Source organism: Hypanus sabinus, chromosome 14, assembly GCF_030144855.1.
Source record: "Hypanus sabinus isolate sHypSab1 chromosome 14, sHypSab1.hap1, whole genome shotgun sequence".
Taxonomy (NCBI): Eukaryota; Metazoa; Chordata; class Chondrichthyes; order Myliobatiformes; family Dasyatidae; genus Hypanus; species Hypanus sabinus.
The window spans coordinates 108,607,922-108,633,703 of NC_082719.1; the positions used below are offsets into that span (position 1 = coordinate 108,607,922).

At 43.7% G+C, this 25,782-nt stretch overlaps 1 protein-coding gene across 3 annotated transcripts in view; it reads right to left on the bottom strand.

Annotated features, from left to right (window-relative positions):
• The window catches only part of LOC132405061 (diacylglycerol kinase theta-like), a 345,666-nt gene that overhangs the window by 53,900 nt on the left and 265,984 nt on the right, over window positions 1-25,782 (bottom strand). For all 3 annotated transcript variants that reach the window (XM_059989791.1, XM_059989792.1, XM_059989793.1), the window contains 4 exons: window positions 16,699-16,850; window positions 10,044-10,192; window positions 5,804-5,985; window positions 3,962-4,062 (listed from right to left, as the gene is read on the bottom strand). In XM_059989791.1, the coding sequence (XP_059845774.1) occupies window positions 3,962-4,062; window positions 5,804-5,985; window positions 10,044-10,192; window positions 16,699-16,850 (584 nt within the window). The remainder of the gene's footprint in view (window positions 1-3,961; window positions 4,063-5,803; window positions 5,986-10,043; window positions 10,193-16,698; window positions 16,851-25,782) is intronic.

Below are 25,782 nucleotides of genomic sequence, written 5' to 3' on the forward strand. Positions count from 1 at the left end.
AAAGTAGAGGTCACAGAACAGATCCTTGTGGGACACCACTAGTCACAACCCTCCAGTCTGAATGTACTCCCTCCACCACAACCCTCTGCCTTCTGCAGGCAAGCCAATTCTGAATCCACCTTGCCAAACTTCCCTGGATCCCTTGCCTTCTGACTTTCTGAATAAGCCTACCATGTGGAACCTTGTCAAATGCCTTACTAAAATCCATGTAGATCACATCCACTGCACTACACTCATCTATATGCCTGGTCACCTCCTCAAAGAACTTTATCAGGCTTGTTAGGCACGATCTGCCCTTCACAAAGCCATGCTGACTGTTCCTGATCAGACCATGATTCTCTAAATGCCCACAGATCCCATCTCTAAGAATCTTTTCCAACAGCTTTCCCACCACAGATGTAAGGCTCACTGGTCTATAATTACCTGGACTATCCCTACTACCTTTTTTGAACAAAGGGACAACATTCGCCTCCTTCCAATTCTCCGGTACCATTCCCATGGACAACGAGGACATAAAGATTCTACCCAGAGGTTCAGCAATCTCTTCCCTTGCCTCGTGGAGCAGCCTGGGGAATATTCCGTCAGGCCCCGGGGACTTATCCGAACTAATGTATTTTAACAATTCCAATACCTCCTCTCCCTTAATATCAACATGCTCCAGAACATCAACCTCACTCATATTGTCCTCACCATCATCAAGTTCCCTCCCAGTGGTGAATACCGAAGAGAAGTGTTCATTGAGGACCTCGCTCACTTCCACAAACTCCAGGCACACCTTCCCACTTTTATCTCTAATCGGTCCTACCTTCACTCCTGTCATCCTTTTGTTCTTCACATAATTGAAGAATACCTTGGGGTTTTCCTATACCCTACTCACCAAGGCCTTCTCATGCCCCCTTCTTGCTCTTCTCAGCCCCTTCTTAAGCTCCTTTCTTGCTACCCTATATTCCTCAATAGACCCATCTGATCCTTGCTTCCTAAATCTCATGCATGCTGCCTTCTTCCACCTGACTAGATTTTCCACTCCACTTGTCACCCATGGTTCCTTCACCCTACCATTCTTTATCTTCCTCACCGGGACAAATTTATCCCTAACATCCTTCAAGAGATCCTTAAACATCGATCACATGTCCATAGTACATTTCCCTGCAAAAACATCATCCCAATTCACACCTGCAAGTTCTAGCCTTATAGCCTCATAAGTTGCCCTTCCCCAATTAAAAATTTTCCTGTCCTCTCTGATTCTATCCTTTTCCATGATAATGCTAAAGGTCAGAGAGGATCACTGTCCCCCAGATGCTCACCCACTGACAGATCTCTGACCTGACCCGGTTCATTACCTAATACTAGATCTAGTATGGCATTCCTCCCAGTCGGCCTGTCAACATACTGTGACAGAAATCCATCCTGGACACACTTAACAAACTGCCCCAACTAAACCCTTGGAACTAATCAAGTGCCAATCAATATTAGGGAAGTTAAAGTCACCCATGATAACAATCCTGTTATTTTTGCCTCCCAATCTGCTCCTCGGTATCTCTGCTGCTACCAGGGGGCCTATAGAATACCTCCAAGAGAATAACTGCTCCCTTCTTGTTCCTGACTTCCACCCATACTGACTCAAAAGAGGATCCTGCTATATTATCCAGCCTTTCTGCAGCTGTAATAGTATCCCTGACCAGTAATGCCACCCCTCCTCCCCATTTCCCCCCTCTCTATCCCTTTTAAAGCACTGAAATCCAGGAATATTGAGAATCCATTCCTGCCCTGGTGCCAGCCAAGTCTCCGTAATGGCCACTACATCATAATTCCATGTATGTATCCAAGCTCTCAGTTCATCAAACAACACACACAACCTGATGACATGAACATTGACTTCTCTAACTTCCGTTAATGCCCCTCCTCCCCTTCTTACCCCATCCCTGACATATTTAGTTGTTTGTTTTGTTTTCCTCTCTCTCTGCCCATCACCCTACCTGTTCTCCATCTCCCTCTGGTGCTCCCCCCCCCTCCCACTTCTTTCTCCCGAGGCCTCCCATCCCATGATCCTTTCCCTTCTGCAGCTCTGTATCACTTTTGCCAATCACCTTTCCAGCTCTTAGCTTCATCCCACTCCCTCCGGTCTTCTCCTATCATTTCGCATTTCCCCCTCCCCCCACTACTTGCAAATCTCTTAGTAGCTCTCCATTCTGTTAGTCCTGACGGAGGGTCTCGGCCCAAAACGTCGACAGTGCTTCTCCTATAGATGCTGCCTGGCCTGCTGTGCTCCACCAGCATTTTGTGTGTGTTGTTTGAATTTCCAGCATCTGCAGATTTCCTCGTATTTGCTCTCAGTTCATCACCTTTCTTCCTGATGCTTCTTGCATTGAAGTACATACACTTTAATCCCTCTACCTTACTACCTTTATACCCTTTATTCTACTGCACTTTCCTCAAAGCCTCTCTATAATGTTAGATCTGGCTTTACTCCATGCACTTCTTTCACTGCTCTATCACTCCGGGTCCCATCCCCCTTGCGAATTAGTTTAAACCCTCCCAAACCATGCTGGCAAACCTCCCAGCAAGGATATTGCTCCCCCTCGAGTTCAGGTGCAACCCATCCAATCTGTACAGGTCCCACCTTCCCCAGAAGAGATCCCAATGGTCCAAAAATCTAAAACCCTGCCCCCTGCACCAACTCCTAAGCCACGCATTCAACTGCCATCTCCTCCAATTCTTACCATCACTATCATGTAATATCAATGAAATATCTATCTATCTGTCTAGATGCTTGATTGATCAGGGCATGAAGGGATATAGGAAGCAGGCAGGAGACTGGGGCTGAGTGGAAAATTGGATCAGCCAAGATGAAATGGTGAAGCAGATTCAATGGGACAAATGGCCTAATTCTGCTCTTACAGAAGTTGTATATCAATGTGCTCTAGACTTTGAACACAGACTCCCTGATCTCACCACCTTCTATTTTCCCTTGAAAAAACTTCAGGAAAACTGTTCCAGTCAGTCTCTTCTTTCTTACCCATCTACTCAGTTCCACCTCCAACCACCCATAGGCCCGCCGTAGTGTTTTCTCCACTAACTACATCAGTCCATCACCCTCACACTCCTCCCACTTACCCCTATTGTTCCATCTATCCATCACCCACACACTCCTCCCACTGGGACCCCTCCCCCTATTGTTCCATCTGCTATCATTTTGTGTGTTGACAGGCACTTCAATTGCCATGGCATAGAAGGCCATGGACCAAATGTTGACAGCTAGGATAATTTAGATGGGTTTTCATGGCACATGGTAGGCCAAGGGTCTACTTCTCTGCTGTTTGAGTCTATGATTCCCTCACTACAACACAAAGCTGTTCAGGTGCACTTTTCTGTACTGTTGCCAATAATACAGGCCTCCCTCAACAGCTCTGGGAAAAATGGACTGGATTTTGTCTCTGAAGTAATCTTCTTTAATACATAATCTTTTTACAATAAGGGCACTTTTCAGAATCTGGTTTATTGTCATTGACATATATCATGAAATTTATTGTTTTGCAGCAGCATTATACTGCAAGCCACAAAATATTACTATAATTTACAAAGGAAAACAAAAATAGAGAGAGTAAAGCAGTGAGGTCTATTCATGGACTGTTCAGAAATGTGATGATAAGAGGGGAAAAAACTATTCTTAAAATGTTCTATAATTTTACTTTTTTTATAATTTATAATACAAAATTACTTATAATGTCAAAGATCTTGAAATTAACAAAATTACAGCACCTGTAATTTAAGACACTCTATTTTTGTGAACATCCACAGATGAGCCCCCAAAACCACCTGATCCTTTCCTTTCGATTTCCTGTTGCTATACAATTATTGGATTGATAGAATTGGACTGCTGGCAGCACTAAACTGGATTTGCTATGGATGCACCTACTATCACTGAGAGCCAGGCCAATCTGTAAATCAGGAGATTATTAACCTGCTGTTGAACTTGTCGGGGTCTTCTTCCCTCGCTTGATGGAAGTCTAGGCTGAGTTCTGCATCAATTCCAATTCCACAGTAGTTGTTCATCTGTACAATCTGCCAATGATAAAACACGTTGGAATCAGCAAATGGAAGGGAGACTGGTGCCACAATAACCACCTCTCACTCACACTAGGGCTTTACTCTCTGGAGAGAAGGAGGATGAGAGGAGACACGACAGAGGTATACAAGATATTAAGAGGAATAGGTAGAGTGGACAGCTAGCGCCTCTTCCGCAGGGCACCACTGCTCAATACAAGTGGACATGGCTTTAAGATAAGGGGTGGAAACTTCAAGGGGGATATTAAAGGAAGGTTTTTTACTCAGAGTGTTTGGTGCATGGAATGCACTGCCTGAGCCGGCGGTGGAGGCAGATACACAAGTGAAATTTAAGAGACTACCAGACAGGTATATTGAGGAATTTAGGTTGGGGGTTAATATAGGAAGCAGGGTTTAAGGGTCGGCAAAACATTGTGGGCCGAAGGGCCTGTACTGTGCTGTACTATTCTATGTTCTAGGACTTTGAAGAAACTGAGTGGGAAATGGCATGATTAAAAGCCCAAAAACAATCAATACGAGAATAAAGCTATTACAATATGAATGGTTAATGAGAACTTACATTACCCCAGTCAAACTGAACCGTTGGACCCCTGACATCCCGGACACTTGTGTAATGCTTAGAAGAAAAGGGTACTCTGTTTCACTGTGTATGGGGCTTCCAAAATTTAAAAAAAATACTGGAAAACAGTTGTTCAGACTATATCTGAGATTGTTGGAGTAATAAGCAAAAATGTGTGTACTAGGTGTATATCCAAAGAACTTTAATGTTAGTCCAAAACAGTCAACTTTAATTGACTTTGGACTCCTACAGGCCAGGAGGATGATAGATTTACCTTGGAGTAAAATGGATATACTTTCAATACATGTATGGGTGAAGGAGATGGCATCGTGTATTACATTGGAGAGACTGACTTACATAACCAGGGAAGGGTGGGAGAATTTGAAAATGTGTGGAAACTTTTATTGGAGTTTCTTGGACGTAAGGTGCACAGTCATTTTGAAATAGCTGTGTGTTGTTGTGTGCTTCTATGGTTTTTTTTCTGATGTGTTTTTATTTTATTTCTTTATTAAATATGTGAAGTATGTGAAACGTTAGATATGGCCCTTGTGGCTAAAGGGATCGTGGGTATGGACAGAAAGCAGGTACAGGGTTCTGAGTTGGATGATCAGCCATGATCATACTGAATGGCGGTGCAGGCTCGAAGGGCCGAATGGCCTACTCCTGCACCTATTCTCTATGTTTCTATCTCCTTTCCTTTGATGATTGTGAAAAACATGAGGACACGTTTCACTATTTAGTTTAATTATTATTATTGTTTATCTATATATGTGAAATATATGTAAAATTCTATAAAAATATTGTTTAAAGAAGTATGCAGGTGACACTAAACTTGGTGGTATGGTGGACAGTGATGAAGGCTGTCTAAGATTACAAAAGGATGTTGATTAACTAGGAAAGGCAAATAAACGGCAGTACAAAGTGATGCACTTAGTGAAGTTAATCCAAGGCAGGACATACGAAGTGAATGGTAGGGCACCTCAGAGTGTTCGAGAACAGAGCACATACAGAGATAACACTGCATTCTACCCATGTGACTGGTGAAGGGGCTGTAGGCCCAGATCACCCTTTGTGACCATTTTTAAGATCAATAATTATTCTAGGATTCAATAATTCCTACTATACCATGTTGAATCTCACAAAGGCTCTTATTCAAATAATTTTTCTCTTTACAAATACCTTCGGTGGTTCCATTTCAGGGGCACCATCATCTCTGTCATCAGTAAAGCCTTGGCCATCGAGAAGGATTGTCCAACGATCCATGAGAACCTCTTCTGCTTCATCAACAGCCAGCAGAATGGAGAAGGGATCCTCATTGGTGTAGCCAGGTCCCCATCGCAACACCCTTGCCAGGTCATTGCCTTTAGAAAGGAAGGTAGGAAAACAGCAGTGTAGAAATGGCTCATTTCATCCCTGGTTTGCACCATAAGATTTTAAGATATAGGACCACAATCAGGCCATTCTATCATGGCTGATCCCAACTCCGCATGCTTTCTCACCATGTCCTTTGATGTTGTGACTGATCAGGCAATGATCAACTTCCACCTTAAATATACGCACAGACTTAGTCTCCACCACAGTCTGTGGCACAGCATTCCACAGATTTACTACTCTCTGGCTAAAAAAATTTTAAAGGGTCACCACAAAATTTTGAGGCTGTGCCCTGTAGTTCAGGATACCTCCACCATAGGAAACATTGTCTCCACATCCACCCTATCCAATCCTTCCAACATTCAGTAGGTTTCAATGAGATCCACCCACATTCTTCTAAATTCCAGTGAGTACAGGACCAACGCTACCAAATGCTCTTGATATGTTTACCCCTTCATTTCTGGAATCATCCTCATGAACCTCCTCTGGACTCTCTCCAATGATAACACATCTTTTCTGAGATATGGGGCCCATAACTGTTGACAATACTGTAAGTGCAGCCCGATTAGTGTCTTACAAAGGCTCAGCATTACCTCCTTGTTTTTATAATCCATTCCCTTTGAAATAAATGCCAACATTACATTTGTCTTCTTTACCACAGACTCAACCTGTAAATTAACCCTCTGGCAGTCTTGCACAAGGATTCCTAAGCCCCTCTACTCCTCTGATGTTTGAACCTTCTTCCCATTTAGATAATAGTCTGCATTATTGTTCCTTTTACTAAAAGACTTTATACATTTCCCAGCACTGTATTCCATCTGCGCCTTTTTTTTGCCCATTCTTCCAATCTGTCAAAGTCCTGCTTTAATCGCATTGCTTCCTCAGCACTACCTACCCCTCTACCTATCTTCGTATCATCTGCAAACTTTACCACAAAGCCATCAATTCCATTATCCAAATCACTGACAAACAATATGAAAAATAGCAGTCCCAATACTGACCCTGAGGAACACCACTAGTCACTGGCAGTCAAGCGGAAAAGGTCCACTTTATTCCCACTTGCTGCCTCCTACCTGTCAGCCATTCCTCTATTCATGCCAGTATCTTTCCTATATTGCCATAGGATTTTATCTTGTTAAGCAGCCTTATGTGTGGCACCTTATCATATGTCTTCTGGAAACCCAAGTAAATGACATCCACTTCCTCTCCTTTGTCCACCCTGGTCATTACTTCCTTGAAAAAATCTAACAGATCTGTCAGGCAAGATTTACCTTTACAAAAACCATGCTGACTTTGACTTATTTTATCATTGGTCTCTAAAAACTTTGAAACTTCATCCTTAATAATAGACTCGAACTCTTTCCCAACCACTGAGGATAGGCTAACTGGCCTATAATTTCTTTCCTTTTGCCTTCTTCCCATTCTTAAAGAGTGGAGTGACATTTGCAATCTTCCAGTCCTCCAGAACTGTACAGGAATCAAATGATACTTGAAAGATCATGACCAATGCATCCATAATGACCTTAGCAACCTCTCTCAGGACTCTGGGATGTAGTCCATCTGGCCCAGGTGACTGATCCACTTTAAATCCTTTGAGTTTGCCCAGCACATTTTCCTTTGTAATTGCAATGACACTCACTCCTGCTCCCTGACACTCACGGACCTCTGGCACATTGCTAGTGTCTTCACAGTGAAGACTGAAGCAAAGTACTCATTCGGTTCATCTGCCATTTCTTTGTACCCCATTTCTACCTTACCAGCATAAATTTTCCAGTGGTCCAATATCAATTCTCACCTCCCTTTTACTCTTTATATAACTGAAAATCTTTTGGTATCCTGCATTATATTATTGGCTAGTCTGCCCTCATATTTCATCTTCTCACTTCTTATGGCTTTTTTAATTGCCTTTCGTTGGATTTTAAAAGCTTCAATCATCCAACTACCCACTCACTTTTGCTACCTTATATGTCCTTTCCTTGGCTTTATGCATGCAGTCCTAAACTTCCATTGTCGGCCACGGTTGCCTACCCCTACCATTTGAGAACTACATCTTCTGTGGGACACATCCATCCTGCACCTTGTGAACTTTTCCTAGAAACTTCACCCATCTCCACCTGGGCAATTTCTTCTCTCATGCCCCTGTAATTCCCTTTATTCCACTGCAATATACTGATACATGTGTTATGCTTTTCCCTCTCAAATTGGAGTATGAGTTCAATCATATTATGATCATTGTTATCAATGGATACTGTATGTATGAGGCAGGGAAATTCATCTGCATTTGCTAACCAGTTGTATAATCAAAAAATTCCAGCAAATTATTGAAACACAATTTGTCCTCAACAATTCCAGCTGTCTCACCTCTTCCCATGGCCTTTTGTAACATTGTGCTTCAAGTGCTCATCAAAATACTTGTTAAATGTTGTAAGTAGTTGCCTCAAGCAGTGTATACCAGATTCAAAACACTATGGATTCTTCTCATATCTCAATGGTACCATTTGATGATGATTGCCTGATTAAATGTGGTGCCTGTATGTGATGACTGATTAAACTTGCTGACATTATCTGAAATATTTTCTGATTAAATATGGTGATGGTATCCGAGTTTTCCAGGTTTTAACCACAAGCACAATTGAAAGAGTCCCCTCGATTGCTGCATTGCTATTTAGACAGGCAGAGAACAGGGGGTTATGGACCACCAGCAGCAGATAAGATTAGTTTGCAGTGACATCAAGGTTGGCACAGACATGTTGAGCCAAAGGGCCTGTTCATGTTATCATACTTCTCATCCTATCAGGTTAGTTTGGAGCACCTTGAATACCGGAGCAAACCTCTGTGCAAGCACACTGGTTCCCCCTCTAGGTTAGGTGCAATATGTCCTTCCTATATAGGTCCCATCTACCCAAGAAGTGATCCCAATGATCCAAATACCTAAAACCCACACTCCTGCACCAGCTCTTCAGCCATTCTCTCTAGCACATGACACAGGGATTACAAATCAGGCATTACAACCCAAGATATCCTACTTCTAACTTCCCAATTCTTATTCCTCTGTCTATCTATGTTATTGGCATGAATATAACCAAGATCACAGGCTGTTCACACTACCTCCCTCAATCTGTGCCTAAACAGAGGCACTCTTGCCCCTAGCAGCAGGGAGGCAATGCACCAACTTTTGGCCTCTGGCTGTTCTGCCACCCCCTCAGAATGCTCAGCACTCAATTCTAGATACAGTTCCAACAGCATCTCTCTGAAAACACAGCCTGTAAAGGCAGAACGAACAACATTTCCATCATTTGACAAAGTCCACATGGAAGGCTCACCCAGAAGACATCCAACGTAAGTTGCTTGTTTGATCCAAATCTGGCTTGGTGAGAAACATACTTCACGTCTCTACAATAAAAATCTCACATCCCTACATGTCCATGATGTAGATTCCTTACAAAGAACTTAAACAACTTCTGAAATGAGATTCAGATTTTGCACTCTGAACTATCATTGGTAGAGCCCCATTTTGACTCTTTGGATTGATAGGAAATTATTCAAGAATAAAAAATTCAATCATGGACAAACATTTCTGTACTGTACAATTTTATGACAGAATGACCCCTTGGGTCACTCAGTCCTTTCCCCCTCATTATATCCCTTGCTTCTGCTCCCATTTGCCCACCAGTTAAAGATGATCTTTATTTGTCACATGTACATTGAAAACAAAATGTGTTGCTTGCATCAACAACCAACACAGCCCAAGGATGTGCTGGGGTCAGCCTGTAAGTGTTGCCAATCTTCTGGCACCAACACAGCATGCGTACAACTTACTAACATACGTCTTTGGAATGTGGGAGGAAGCCAGAGCGCTTGGGCGAAACCCACATAGGAATGCAGAGAATATGATTGAATGGTGGAGCATACTTGAAGAGCTGATGGCCTACTTCTGCTCCTGTATCTTATGGTCTAACATAAAACTTCTTACAGGCAGTAGTGTGAATGGCAGAAAACCATTGTGTTTCTCACTCCCACACTCCTACAGCCCTACCAAGAGCCTCACCTGTTCCAAGAGGTAACACTGCGACAGGAGGCACCGGACAGGTCAGCTTGTGTCGAATATCTTCCAGCACTCCCAGAACCCAACCAACTGTCCCATCTCCCCCGCAGACCAGTATCCGGAAATATGGAACTTGTCGGAATGTGTGTAGCCTGCGGAAAAAAGAAGTTTCTGGATATAAGTTGTTTATAGATAATATCAGTGTGCTAAGGTATGAAGAGGCAGACTGGCAGAAAATTGTAAACACAGATTCTGCAGATGCTGGAAATCCAGAGTAACACACACAAAATGCTGGAGGAACTCAGCTGGTCAGGCAGCATCTATGGAAATTAATAAACAGTCAATGTTTCAGGCCAAGACCCTTCTCCAAGACTGGAAAGGGAGGTGGAAGGAGCCAGAATAAAAAGGTGGGGAGGAGGGGAGGAAGATAGCTACAAGGTGATAGGTGAAGCCAGGTGGGTAGGAAAGGTAGATGACTGGAGAGGAAGGAATCTAAAAAGAAAGGGGAGTTCACTACGGGAGAAAGGGAAGGCGGGGGGGGGGGGGGTGGATCTGGAAGGTGATAGTCAGGTGAGAAGACAAAGAGGCCAGACTAGAGAATAGAAGAGAAGGGGAGGGAGAGGACTTTTTTTTACTGGATGGAGAAATCGATATTCACGCCATCAGGCAGGAGGCTACCCAGATAGAATATAAAGTATTGCTCCTTCACCCTGAGGGTGGCCTCATCTTGGCAGGAGAAGAGGGGTGTGGAGGACAGTGCAGGTTGACAGGAGTAAGCAATTTAAACGGTTTAGCATGAAGATGGGCTTAAGGACCCGTTCCTGTTCTATGCATAACTGTGATTCCCCTTTGAGCATAAGGTGAGTCTCTTAGATTCAAGATTCCAGTTTATTTATCACATATACATTGAAACATAGAGTGAAATGCTTGGTTTGTGCTTGGAAATACTCCAGAGGGCATGGATGTACTGGGGCAGTCCACACACTTTCATCCTTAAATTAGCAATATTGAACACATAATTTTTCCAATGCGTTAACAGACATTTGAAATCCATTACTCTATGAAAACAAGGAATAAGATGGCAAAGAAGGCAAGACATCTGTCCATTGTGCTTGTCACCCAGGTATCAGGGTCGGGGACTTTACTCTTTGGAATGTAGAAAATTGAGAGGAGATTTCATAGAGGAATACAAAATTATGAGGGGTATAGATAGGGTAGATGCAAGCAGGCTTTTTCCACTGAGGTTGGGTGGGAATTACAAACAGATGTCATGGGTTAAAACTGAAAGGTGAAAAGTTTAAGGGGAACATGAAGGAGAAACTTCTTCACTTAGAGGGTCATGAGAGTGTGGACTGAGCTGCAAATACAAATGGTGCCTGTGAGCTCAATTTCAATGTTTGAGAGAAGTTTGAATAGGTACATGGATATGGTAGGGGCATGGCGAGGTATGGTCCCAGTGCAGGTTAATGGGAGTAGGCAGTTTACATAGTTCAGCATGGTCTAAATAGACCGAAGGGCCTGATTCTGTGCTGTACTTTTCTCTGACTCTCAGCTCAGGTCCAAGGCATTCTAAAGGGGGAAGGTAAGCAGTCAGAAGTTGTAGTACATATTGGTACCAGTGACACAGACAGGAAAAGTGAGGAGGTCCTTAAGAGAGAACATAAGGAGCTAGGAAGAAAGCTGAGATCTCCAGGGTAGTAATCTTTGGATTGTTGCCTGTGCCACAAGCCAGTGAGGGTAAAGACAGGAATTTTACACATGAGTATGTAACAGAGGAACTGGTGCAGGGGACAAGGTTTCAGATATCGAAACACAGAAACATAGAAAACCTACAGCACAATACAGGCCCTTCAGCCCACAAAGTTGTGCCAAACATGTCCTTACCTCAGAAATTACCAGGGTCTATTTTTCTAAGCACCACGTACCTATCCAAAAGTCTCTTAAAAGACCCTATCGTATCTGCCTCCACCACCGTTGCCGGCAGCCAATCTCTGCATAAAAAACTTACCCCCAACATCTCCTCTGTACCTACTCCCAAGCATCTTAAACCTGTACCCTCTTGTGGCAGCCATTTCAGCCCTGGGAAAAAGCCTCTGACTATCCTCACGATCAATCCCTCTCATAATCTTGTACACCTCTATCAGGTCACAGCTCAACCTCCGCCGCTCCAAGGAGAAAAGGCCGAGTTCACTCAACCTGTTTTCATAAGGCATGCGCCCCAATCCAGGCAACATCCTTCTAAATCTCCCCTGCACCCTTTCTATGGTTTCCACATCCTTCCTGTAGTGAGGCAACCAGAACTGAGCACAGTACTCCAAGTGGGGCCTGACCAGGGACTTATAAAGCTGCAACATTACCTCTTGGCTCCTAAATTCAATTCCATGATTGATGAAGGCCAATACACCGCTTGCCTTCTTAACCACACAGTCAACCTGTGCAGCTGCTTTGAACATCCTATGAACTCGGACCCCAAGATCTCTCTGATCCTCCACACTGCCAAGAGTATTACCATTAATACTATATTCTACCATCATATATGACCTACCAAAATGAACCACTTCACACTTAACTGGGTTGAACTCTATCTGCCACTTCTCAGCCCAGTTTTGCATCCTATCAATGTCCCACTGTAAACTCTGACAGCCCTCCACACTATCCACAACACCCCCAGCCTTTGTGTCATCAGCAACTTTACTAACCCATCCTTCCACTTCCTCATCCAGGTCTTTTATAAAAATCATGAAGAGTAGGGGTCCCAGAACAGATCCTTGAGGCACACCACTGGTCACCGACCTCCTTGCAGAATATGACCCGTCTACAACCACTCTGTGGGCAAGCCAGTTCTGGATCCACAAAGCAATGTCCCCTTGGATCCCATGCCTCCTTACTTTCTCAATAAGCCTTGCATGGGATACCTTATCAAATGCCTTTCTGAAGTCCATATACACTACATCTACTGCTCTTCCTTCATCAATGTGTTTAGCCACATCCTTAAAAAATTCAATCAGGCATGTAAGGCACGACCTGCCCTTGACAAAGCCATGCTGACTATTCCTGATCATATTACACCTCTCCAAATGTTCATAAATCCTGCTTCTCAGGATCCTCTCCATCAACTTACCAACCACTGAAGTAAGACTCACTGGTCTATAATTTTCTGGGCTATCTCTACTCCCTTTCTTGAATAAGGGAACAACATCTGCAACCCTCCAATCCTCCAGAACTTCTCCTGTCCCCATTGATGATGCCAAAGATCATCACCAGAAGCTCAGCAATCTCCTCCCTTGCCTCCCACAATAGCCTGGGTACATCTCATCCGGTCCTCGTGACTTATCCAACTTGATGCTTTCCAAAAGCTCCAGCACATCCTCTTTCTTAATATCTACATGCTCAAGCTTTTCAGTCTGCTGTAAGTCATCACTACAATCACCAAGATCCTTTTCCATAGTGAATACTGAAGTAAAGTATTCATTAAGTACCCCTGCTATTTCCTCCGGTCCCATACAAACTTTCCCACTATCACACTTAATAGGTCCTATTCTTTCACGTCTTATCCTCTTGCTCTTCACACACTTGTAGAATGCCTTGGGGTTTTCCTTAATCCTGTCCGCCAAGACCTACTCATGACCCCTTCTGGCTCTCCTAATTTCTTCCTTAAGCTCCTTCCTGTTAGCCTTATAATCTTCTAGATCTTTAACATTACCTAGCTCTCTGAACCTTTCGTAAGCTCTTCTTTTCTTTTTGACTAGATTTACTACAGCCTTTGTACACCACAGTTCCTGTACCCTACCATAACTTCCCGGTCTCATTGAAACGTACCTATGCAGAACTCCACACAAATATCCCCTGAACATTTGCCACATTTCTTCCGTACCTTTCTCTGAGAACATCTGTTCCCAATTTAAGCTTCCAAGTTCCCCTCTCTATCACCTGCCTATCCTCCCTCACACACTGTCTCCAAGCTTTCTCTATTTGTGAGCCAACTGCTTCTTCCCCAGTCTCTTCATTCGGTTTCCACCCCCCAACATTTCTAGTTTAAATTCTCCCCAGTAGCCTTAGCAAACCTCCCAGATTTCTGGATTGTTGGGACTTCTTCTGGAGAAGGTATGACCTTTACAAAAAGAACGAGTTACATCTGAACCCAAGGGGGAGCACTATCCTTGCAGGGAGGTTTGCTGGAGCGGTTGTGGAGGGTTTAAATTAATTTGGCAAGGGATGAGAACCAGATGTGGCTGTGAATAGGGCAGTTGGTATACAACTACAAACAGTGTGTAGTGAGACTCTCAGGAAGGACAGACAATTGATAGGGCAAAATTGCAGTTAGTGGGATGATTACAAGTGTAACATGGGGGATAGAATCAAAAAGGGTGATGAATATAAGACTGAAGCTCTTATATTTGTCTGCGTGCAGTTTATGCAAAATTAGATTGGCATATATGATGTTGTGGGCATCACTGAGTTGTAGCTGAAAGATCATAGTTGGGAGCTTAACATCTAGGGATACACACTGTATCGAAAGGATAGACGGGTAGGCACAGGGAGTGGTGTGGCTCTGCTGGGAAAAATGAAATCTAATCATCAAGTTGATATAGGATCAGAAAGTGTAGAATATTTTTGGGTAGAGTTAAGAAACTGCAAGGGTATAAAAACCCTGATGGGTTTTAATAAAAATCCTGGCATCTCCCATCTAGCCACTGTTGAATCCATTTTACTACTTCAATATTAATACCTAAAGATTGAACCTTCTTAACTAACCTTCCGTGCGGAACCTTGTCAATATCCTTGTAAATTTTCTCTGCACACTTTCAACCTTGTTTCAACATCTTTCCTGTAGGTAGGTGACTAAAACTGCACACAGTACTCCAAATTAGGCCTCACCAATTTTGTACACAACTTTAACATAACATCCCATCTTCTGTACTCAATACATTGATTTATGAAGCCAAAAGCTTTCTTTACAACCCTGTCTACCTGTGATGCCATTTTCAATGAATTATTTATCTATATACCCTAATCCCTTTCTTCTACCACACTCCTCAGTGCCTTACCATTCATTGTGTAAGACCTACCCTGGTTGGTCCTACCAAAGTGCAAAACCTCACGCTTGTTTGCATTAAATTCCATCTGCCATTTCTTAGCCCATTTTTCCAGCTGATCTAGATCCCCCTGCAAGCCATGACAGCCTCCTCACTCTCCACTACACCCCCAATCTTGGTGTCATCTACAAATTTACTGATCTAATTAACCACTTTATCATCCAGATCATTGATAAATGACAAAGGACCTGGCACTGATCCCTGTGGCACACCAATGGTCACAGGCCGCCAGTCTGAGAGGCAACCCTCTCCGACCATTCTTAACAAAGCCAATGTCTAATCCAGTTTACTACCTACCTCATCCTGCATGGCAAGTGACTGAATCTTCTTGACCAGCCTCCATTGTGATACTCATCAAATGCCTTACTAAAGTCCATGTAGACAACAACCACTGCCTTGCCTTAGACCATAAGATATATGGGCAGAGGTAGGCCATTCAGCCCATTGAGTCTGCTCCACCATTCAGTCATGGGCTGATCCAATTCTTCCAGTCATCCCCAATCCCCTGCTTTCACCCCATACCCTTTGATGCCCTGGCTAATCAAGAACCTATCTATCTCTGCCTTAAATACACCCAGTGACTTGGCCTCCACAGACATTTGTGGCAACAAATTCAACAGATTTACCACCCTCTGACTAAAGTAATTTCTCCCATCAGGTAGGAGGTACAGAATCCTGAAGGCACTCACTCAGCGATTCAGGAACAGCTTCTTCCCCTCTGCCATCCGATTCTTAAATGGACATTGAATCTTTGGACACTACCTCACTTTTGTTTTAATATACAGTATTTCTGTTTATGCACATCTTTTAATCTATTCAATATACATAATTGATTTACTTGTTTAATTATTATTATTATTATTTTATTTTTTTTCTCTCTCTGCTATATTATGTATTGCATTGAACTAATGCTGCTAGTTAACACATCACATGCCGGTGATAATAGACCTGATTCTGACTCTGAGAAGCGTTTGATGGCTTTTGGCCTGTACTCACAAGTTTAGAAGAATGGTGGGGGGAATCTATTAAATATGGAAAGGTTAGATAGAGTGGATGTGAGGAGGATGTTTCCTATGGTGGGTGAGTTTAAGGCCAGTGGGCACAGCCTCAGAATAGAGTGATGTCCATTTAGAACAAAGGTGAAGAGGAATTTCTTTAGCTAGCAGGTGGTGAATCTGTGGAATTTGTTGCCACAGACGGCTGTGGAGGCTTAGTCATTGAGTATATTTAAAGCAGAGATTGATAGGTTTTTGATTAGTCAGGGCATCAAAAGAGAAGGCAGGGGCTGAGAAGGATGATGGAATGGCGGAACAAACAATAGGCCAAATTGGCTAATTGTGCTCCTTTGTCTTACAACCACTCCAACTGGCGGGGTGGCTGAAGTCTCTGTCTAATGTGCACTGTGAAGAAGATGACAACATGTATTCTGCACAACATCAATAAATAACTTCATACCACACATAAATATCTTTACAATTCCATATCCTCATTGCACGTTATATATCTTTAACAATTCCATTTCCTTGTTTGTCAAAGATATCCTCTATAAACTAATACTTTACCCAGATAAAGGCCCTCCATTTGTAAGGTCAAAGACCTGATGAGGATTCAGAAGCTTCCGGAAACAGTACAGCAGCTCTCGGCCTTTCAATCCCCCACTTTTTGGATTCACAAACAAAAGGAGAGGGTAGGAATCTGGAGGCAGCTGTGAGACCTGAAAATAAAGCAAGTTATTAAAGTCTCTGTCAGAAACATTAACAGATTCCAAATCTGTACAGTGAGGATAAGTGGCTAAAGGCCATAGCGACTGTCAGGAACCGTGAACCAAACTCAAAACACACATTATTTCTTGGACATAACAAGTAAAATGAATGATCACTGTGCACAAGTTTGAGTGAGAATCATTTGCTGACAAATCACCAGCTAACACCACTGGGGAAACATTAAGCACATGAAACGTAATTGATTCACACAATTCATGTTTGGTACATCCCAAAAGGTCTTTCTACTTCAGTGATAAATGATCAAGAAAATTAAACATCAGGAGACCTGGAACCTGGAATCAATCGACTGAAGGGACTCAGCAGGTCAAGCAGTATCTGTGGTGGGGGGGGGGGGGGAAAGGAGTTACAGTCAAACATCGTATTATATAGTCATGGAAAAAGTAGAGCCCAGAAGCAGGCCTCTCGGCCCATCTCATCCATGCAGAACCATTTAAACTGCTTGCTCCCATTGACCTGCCCTCCATACCCCTCCCATCCATGTACCTATCCAAACTTCTCTTACATTTTGAAATTGAGTTAGCAGCACACCATTTGCACAGTCAGAGAGGCAATCATCAACTACTACTCTCTGGCTTCTCCCACAAAGCCAATGCCAAATCCAGTTTACTGGTCAAGAAGGTTCAGTCACTTGGCATTCAGGATGAATAGGTTAGGACTATTCTTTAAGAATTTAGAAGACTGAAAGGAGGTTTGTCAGAGGTATACAGAATTATGAGGGGTATAGATAGGCTCATCAGGCGCTCCAGACCAGCTCTGAAGCAGGTGAAAACCTGGCCAACAGCAGCCATCTCTGCTCTTCAAGATTGCTTTGAGCACACTGACTGGCACATGTTTAGGAAGGCTGCAACCAATGGCAACTCCACCAACTGAGAGAAGTACATGACATCAGTGACTAGCTACATCAGCAAGTGCATTGATGACGTTCCTGTGTCCAAGACCTTCACTGCACGCGCTAACCAGAAGTCATAAATGACCGCTAAGGTGCGTGCGCTGCTGAGGACCGAAGACTCTGCCTTCAGAGCAGGCGACAAGGCAACCCCATCAATAGCAAGGGCCAAACTGTCCCGGGCCAACAGAGAGGCAAAACGTACACTCGCCCAGCGAATCCACAGCCACTTCCAGGACAGTGGCGACACGTGGCACATGTGGAAGGGCATTTAGGACATCAACTACAGGACAAAATCACCTGACTATGTGGGTGTTGCTTCCCTCCCAGATGCGCTGAACAACTACTATGCTCATTTTGAGGCAGAAAATGACGTGGCGGTGAGGAGGACCACCCCTCCTACAAATGACCAGGTGCTGTGTCCCACCGTGGCCATAGAACCACAGAACCATAGAACACTACAGCACAGTACAGGCCCTTCAGTCCTTTACGTTATGCCGACCCATATAATCCTTAAAAAAAGTACTAAACCCACACTACCCCATAACCCTCCATTTGTCTTTCATCCATGTGCCTGTCTAAGAGGCTTTTAAATACCCCTAATGTTTTAGCCTCCACCACCATCCCTGGCAAGTCATTCCAGGCACTCACAACCCTCTGTGCAAAAAACTTACCCCGATGTCTCCCCTAAACTTCCCTCCCTTAATTTTGTACATATGCCCTCTGGTGTTTGCTGTTGGTGCCCTGGGAAACAGGTACTGACTATCCACTCTATCTATGCCTCTCATAATCTTGTAGACCTCTATCAAGTCCTCTCTCATTCTTCTATGCTCCAAAAAGGAAAGTCCCAGCTCTGCTAACCTTGCTTCATATGACTTGTTCTCCAATCCAGGCAACATCCTGGTAAATCTCCTCTGCACCCTCTCCATAGCTTCCACATCCTTCCTATAATGAGGTGCCCAGAATTGAACACGATACTCTAAGTGCTGTCTCACTAGAGAGTTGTAGAGTTGCAACATGACCTCTCTATTCTTGAACTCAATCCCCCTGTTAATGAAGCCTAGCATCCCATAAGCCTTCTTAACTACCCTATCAACCTGTGCAGCAACCTTGAGGGATGTATGGATTTGAACCCCAAAGTCCCTTTGTTCATCCACACTCTTAAGTAACTGACCATTAATCCTGTACTCAGTCTTCTGGTTTGTCCTTCTAAAATGCATCACCTCACACTTGTCCGGATTGAACTCCATCTGCCATTTTTCTGCCCAACTCTGCAGCCTGTCTGTACCCTCTTGTAACTTTCCACCGCCTACAGCTCCATCCACAACTCCTCCAATCTTCGTGTCATCCGCAAACTTACTCACCCATCCTTCCGCATCTACATCCAGGTCATTTATAAAAATCACAAATAGCAGGGGTCCCAGGACAGATCCCTGTGGCTGATGTGAGAAGAACCCTGTGCAGGGTCAACCCACGGAAGGCTGCTGGAACAGACAACATTCCTGGCAGAATGCTTAGAGAATGTGCTGACCAGCCAGCAGATGTTCTCACTGACAACTTCAACATTTCCCTGAGCAGCGCCACCGTTCCAATGTGCTTCAAGGCTGCCACCATCGTCCCCGTGCCGAAGAAGTCTTCAGTGTTCTGCCTCAATGACTACTGTCCCGTTGCAATCACATCCATCATCATGAAGTGTTTGGAGAGGCTCGTCATGAGGCATATCAAGACCCTGCTGCCTCCCTCACTGGACCCCCTGCAGTTTGCGTACCATCCCAACCGTTCAACAGATGACGCTATTGCCATCCACCCGACCCTAATCCACCTGGACAAAAAAGACACGTACGTTCGAATGCTGTTCATAGACTTCAGTTCAGCATTCAACACAATCATTCCTCAAAAACTGATTGGAAAGCTGAGCCTACTGGGCCTGAACACCTCCCTCTGCAACTGGATACTAGACTTCCTGACTGGGAGACCTCAGTCAGTTCGAATCAGAGGCAGCATCTCCAACACCATCACATTGAGCACGGGGGCCTCCCAGGGCTGTGCGCTCAGTCCACTGTTGTTCACTCTGCTGACCCATGACTGTGCTGCAACACACAGCTCGAACCACATCATCAAGTTCGCCGATGACACGACTGTGGTGGGTCTCATCAGCAAGAACGATGAGTCAGCTTACAGAGAGGAGGTGCAGTGGCTAATAGACTGGTGCAGAGCCAACAACCTGTCTCTGAATGTGAACAAAAGAGATGGTTGTTGACTTCAGGAGGGCACGGAGTGACCACTCCCCGGTGAACATCAACAGCTCCTCAGTAGAGATTGTAAAGAGCACCAATTTTCTTGGTGTTCACCTGGCGGAGAATCTCACCTGGTCCCTGAACACCAGCTCCATAGCAAAGAAAGCCCAGCAACAACTCTACTTTTTGCGAAGGCTGAGGAAAGTCCATCTCCCACCCCCCCATCCTCATCACATTCTACAGGGGTTGTACTGAGAGCATCTTGAGCAGCTGCATCACTGCCTGGTTCGGAAATTGCACCATCTCGGATTGTATGACCCTGCAGCAGATATTGAGGTCAGCTGAGAAGATCATTGGGGTCTCTCTTCCCGCCATTATGGACATTTATACTACACGCTGCATCTGTAAAGCAAACAGCATTATGAAGGACCCCACACACCCCTCATACAAACTCTTCTCCCTCCTGCCATCTGGGAAAAGGCAACAGAGCATTCGGGCTCTCATAACCAGACTATGTAACAGTTTCTGCCCCCAAGCCATCAGAATCCTCAATACCCAGAGTCTGGACTGACACCTAACTTACTGCCCTCTACTGTGCCTATTGTCTTGTTTATTATTTATTGTAATGCCTGCACTGTTTTGTGAACTTTATGCAGTCCTGGATAGGTCTGTAGTCTAGTGTAGTTTTTTGTGTTGTTTTATGTAGTTCAGTGTAGTTTTTGTATTGTTTCATGTAGCACCATGGTTCGGCAAAACGTTGTCACATTTTTACTGTGTACTGTGCCAGCAGTTATGGTCGAAATGACAATAAAAAGTGACTTAGACTTGGACTTGGGTAAATGACAGCAGGCTTTTGCCACTAAGGTTGGGTGGGACTACAACCAGAGGTTAAAAGTGAAAGGTGAAAGGCAAAGGGTTTAAAGGGAACATGAAAGCTGGATTTCAATGTTTAAGAGAAGTTTGGACAGGTACATGAATAAGAGGAATATAGAGGGCTATGGTCCCAGTGTAGGTTGATGGGATTAGGCATGTTAAATGGTTTTCCACATGGACTAGATGGGCCAAAGGGTCTGTTCAGAACTGTACTTCTCTATGACTACTTCATCTTGAATGCTGAGTGACTGAGGTCCCATGTGGGACCTTGTCAAATGCCTTGCTAAAGCCCACGTAGACAAACTTAGAGTTACACAGTGAGAATATAGGCCCGTCAGCCTAAATGGTCCATACCAACCATGACGCCCAACAAAAGCAAATGTCATTTGGCCCATAACCTTTTAAAGCTTTGCAGTCCAGGTACTTGTCCAATTGCCACAAGAGGACACAGGTTTAAGGTGCTTTGGAATAGGTACAGAGGAGATGTCAGGGGTAAGTTTTTGGAGGTGGGTATGATAGGGTCTTTTAAGAGACTTTTGGATAGGTACCTAGGTCTATAGGTAAGCCTAGTAATTTCTAAGGTAAGGGTATGTTTGGCACAACTTCGTGGGCTGAAGGGCCTGTATTGTACTGTAGGTTTTCTATGTTTCTATGTCTTTGAAAAGTTGTTATTGCAACTTTTCCTGGCAACTGAATCCACATAGATAGCACCCTTTGTTTAAAAGTTGCCCATCAATTTCCTCTTACATTTTTATCTATTTTATTTGGGGATACAGTGCGAAACAGGCCCTCCCAGCCCAATGAACTATCCTACCTTGCAACCCACCAATCTAACCCTAGGCTAATCACAGAGCAATTTAAAATGACTAATTAACCTACTAACCGATACTTCTTTGGACTGTGGAAGGAAACCCACGCAGTTTAGGGGAGAACATGCAAACACCTCACAGACAACTCCAGAATTGAACTCTGAACTCCGTTGCCCTGAGGTGTAATAGTGTTGCACTAACCGCTACACCACCATGGTACCTCACCCTCTCACCTTTAACTTATGCCCTCTGGTTCTTAATTCTCCGATCTTGGGAAAAGAAATCCAAGCGCATTCACCTGATCCAGATTTTATAAACCATAAGACAAAGGAGCAGAAGTCTGCCATTTGGCCCATCAAGTCTGCTCCACCATTTCATCATGAGCTGATCCAATCTCCCCTTTAGCTCCATTCCCCGCCTTCTCACCATAACCTTTGATGCCCTGACTACTTAGATACCTATCAATGTCTACCTTAAGTACACCCAATGACTTGGCCTCCACTGCCGCCCATGGCAACAAATTCCATAGATTCACCACCCTCTGGCTAAAAATTTTTTTTTTTGCATCTCTGTTCTGAATGGGGGCCTTGCAATCCTCAAGTCATGTCCTCTCGTACTAGACTCCCCCACCATGGGAAACAACTTCGCCACATCCACTCTGTCCGTACCTTTCAACATTCAAAATGTTTCTATGAGTTCTCCCTCATTCTTCTAAACTCCAAGGAGTACAGTCCAAGAGCGGTCAAATGTTGCTCATATGTTAACCCTCTCATTCCCGGAATCATTCTCGTGAATCTTCTCTGAACCTTCTCCAATGTCAGCACATCTTTTCTTAAATAAGGAGCTCAAAACTGCATACAGTACTCCAAGCAACACACACAAAATGCTGGTGGAACACAGCAGGCCAGGCAGCATCTATAGAGAGAAGCGCTGTCAACGCTTCGGGCCAAAACCCTTCGTCAGGACTGCCCTGCTGTGTTCCACCAGCATTTTGTGTGTGCTGCTTGAATTTCCAGCACCTGCAGATTTCCTCATGTTCACAGTATACCAAGTGAGGTCTTACCAGTGCCTTATAGAGCCTCAATATCACATCTCTGCTCCTATACTCTATTCCTCTAGAAATGAATGCCAACATTGCATTCGCCTTCTTCACGACTGACTCAACCTGGAGGTTAACCTTAAGGGTATCCTGCACGAGGACTCCCAAGTCCCGTTGCATCTCAGAACTTTGAATTCTCTCCCCATTTAGATAATAGTCTGCCCGTTTATTTCTTTTACCAAAGTGCATGACCGTACACTTTCTGACATAGTAATTCATTTGCCACTTCTTTGCCCATTCCCCCAATCTATCCAAGTCTCTCTGCAGACTCTCTGTTTCCTCAGCACTACTGGCCCCTCCACCTATCTTTGTATCATCAGCAAACTTAGCCACAAAGCCATCTATTCCATAATCCAAATTGTTGATATACAACGTAAAAAGAAGTGGCCCCAACACGGACCCCTGTGTAACACTACTGGTATCTGGCAGCCAACCAGAATGGGATCCCTTTATTCCCAACTCTCTGTTTCCTGCCAATCAGCCAACACTCTATCCACGTATGTAACTTTCCTGTAATTCCATGCACTCTTATTTTGTTTAGCAGCCAAGGTGCGGCACCTTGTCAAAGGCCTTCTGAAAATCCAAATACACAACATCCACTGCATCTCCCTTGTCTAGCCTACTTGCAATTTCCTCGAAAAACTGCAATAGGTCTGTCAGGCAGGATTTTCCTTTAAGGAAACCATGCTGAGTTCTGCCTATCTTGTTATATGCCTCCAGGTACTCCATAACCTCATCCTTGACAATCGACTCCAACAACTTCCTAACCACCAATGTCAAGCCAACAGGTCTATAATTTCCTTTTTGCTTCCTTGCCCCTTTCTTAAATAGTGGAGTGACATTTGCAATCTTCCAATCCTCTGGAACCATGCCAGAATCTATTGACTTTTGAAAGATCATTGCTAATGCCTCCACAATCTCCACCTAAACCTAAATCTCCATCTACTATAAAGTTTCCAACGCTCTAAGGAATAAAGTCCCAGCCTGTCCAATTTTTCTCTATAACTCAGTCACTCAAATCCTGGCAATATCCTTGTAAATCATTTCTGTATTCTTTCTAGTTTAATATCATCTTTCCTATAGCAGGGTGACCAAAACTAAACACAATACTCCAAGTACAACCACACCATAACTTTTCAATTTTTATACTCAATACCCTGACCTGTGAATGTCGTGTGCCAAAAGCCTTCTTCAATACCCTGCTAACCTGTGTCTCCATATTCACAGAAACATGTGCTTGCACTCCAAGGTGCCTCTGCACAACAACACTCCCCAGGGCCAGCCTATTTATTGTGAAAGTCCTACCTGGATTTCACTTTCCAACATATAACATCCGCTCTTATCTGGGTCAAGGCCGATCAAGAGTCCCTGTAATTTTTGATAACTTTCTTCACAGTCTACAATACCATCTTAATGTCATCTGATAACTTACTACCTATACTTTCATCATTCATAACTAAATTGATGAAATCAAGTTCAAGTTTATTGTCTTCTGACTGTACACACATACAACCAAATGAAACAAAGTTCCTCCAGACCACCATGCATCCATGCATAAAACAAATTATTAACATAAATAAGTTAATAAAATATCAGTTAAAATGCAGGTTAAGTGCAGCACAGGTAAACAGTAAACCATGATGAACAATACATCGTTGCTTGTTTTATCATTGTAGACAATTCCTTTCTCCCCACAGCTGACTGTGTTGCACTGATTCAGTTACCAGTCGGTGCTATAAGGATGGTGATGCTGACCTGGGTGTACTTCAAATCAGATCCAAAGGTTCAAACCCTCAGTGCAGTGAGCTCGTGTGCAAGGTAAAGAGCAATTAAATGACTTGTCACAAAGTTGCTACTGAATTACTACAGTCAAACAAAAATACAATTACCTCAAATTACAGAATATAGGTTGTTAAAACAGAAATGTTATCGGTAATTAAAAATAAAACACTGCAAATACTGGAAACCTGAAATAAAAACATAAAATATTGGAATGATTCAGTAAGTTGAGTTGCAAAGGCAGCAAAAGAATCAATTAACAACTGCGGTCACAGGAGGGTGCAGAGCAAGAATTTATGTAATGTCCTGGTTCATACTTTTACTGTTGTGCTGTTCTGTGCGAGCTGCCCGTTTTCCGCTTAGGTTTGGGTTACTGTTGAAGGAGAATTGTGCACCATCCAATTAGACAACAGACAGTAGGTGCAGGAGTAGGCCATTCTGTCCTTCTAGCCAGCACCGCCATTCACTGTGATCATGGCTGATCATACACAATCAGTACCCCGTTCCTGCCCTCTCCCCATATCCCTTGACCCCGCTATCTGTAAGAGCTCTATCTAGCTCTCTCTTGAATGTATCCAGAGACTTGGCCTCCACTGCCTTCCAGGGCAGAGCATTCCACATATCCACCACTCTCCGGGTGAAAAAGTTTTTCCGCATCTCTGTTCTAAATGGCCTACCCCTTATTCTTAAACTGTGGCCTCTAGTTCTGGACTCATCCATCAGGGGAACATGCTTCCTGCCTCCAGCATGTCCAATCCCTTAATAGTCTTATATGTTTCAATTAGATCCCCTCTCATTCTTCTAAATTCCAGTGTATTCAAGCCCAGTTGCTCCAATCTTTCAACATATGATAGTCCCGCCATTCTGGGAATTAACCTTGTGAACCTACGCTGCACTCCCTCAATAGCAAGAATGTCCTTCCTCAAGTTTGGAGACCAAAACTGCACACAATACTGCAGGTTGGGTCTCACCAGGGCCCTGTACAGCTGCAGAAGGACCCCTTTACTCCTACACTCAATTCCTCTTGTTATAAAGGCCAGCATGCCATCAGCTTTCTTCACTGCCTGCTGTACCTGCATGCTTGCTTTCATTGACTGATGTACAAGAACACCTAGATCTCGTTGTACTTCCTCTTTTCCTAACTTGACTCCATTTAGATAGTAATCTGCCTTCCTGTTC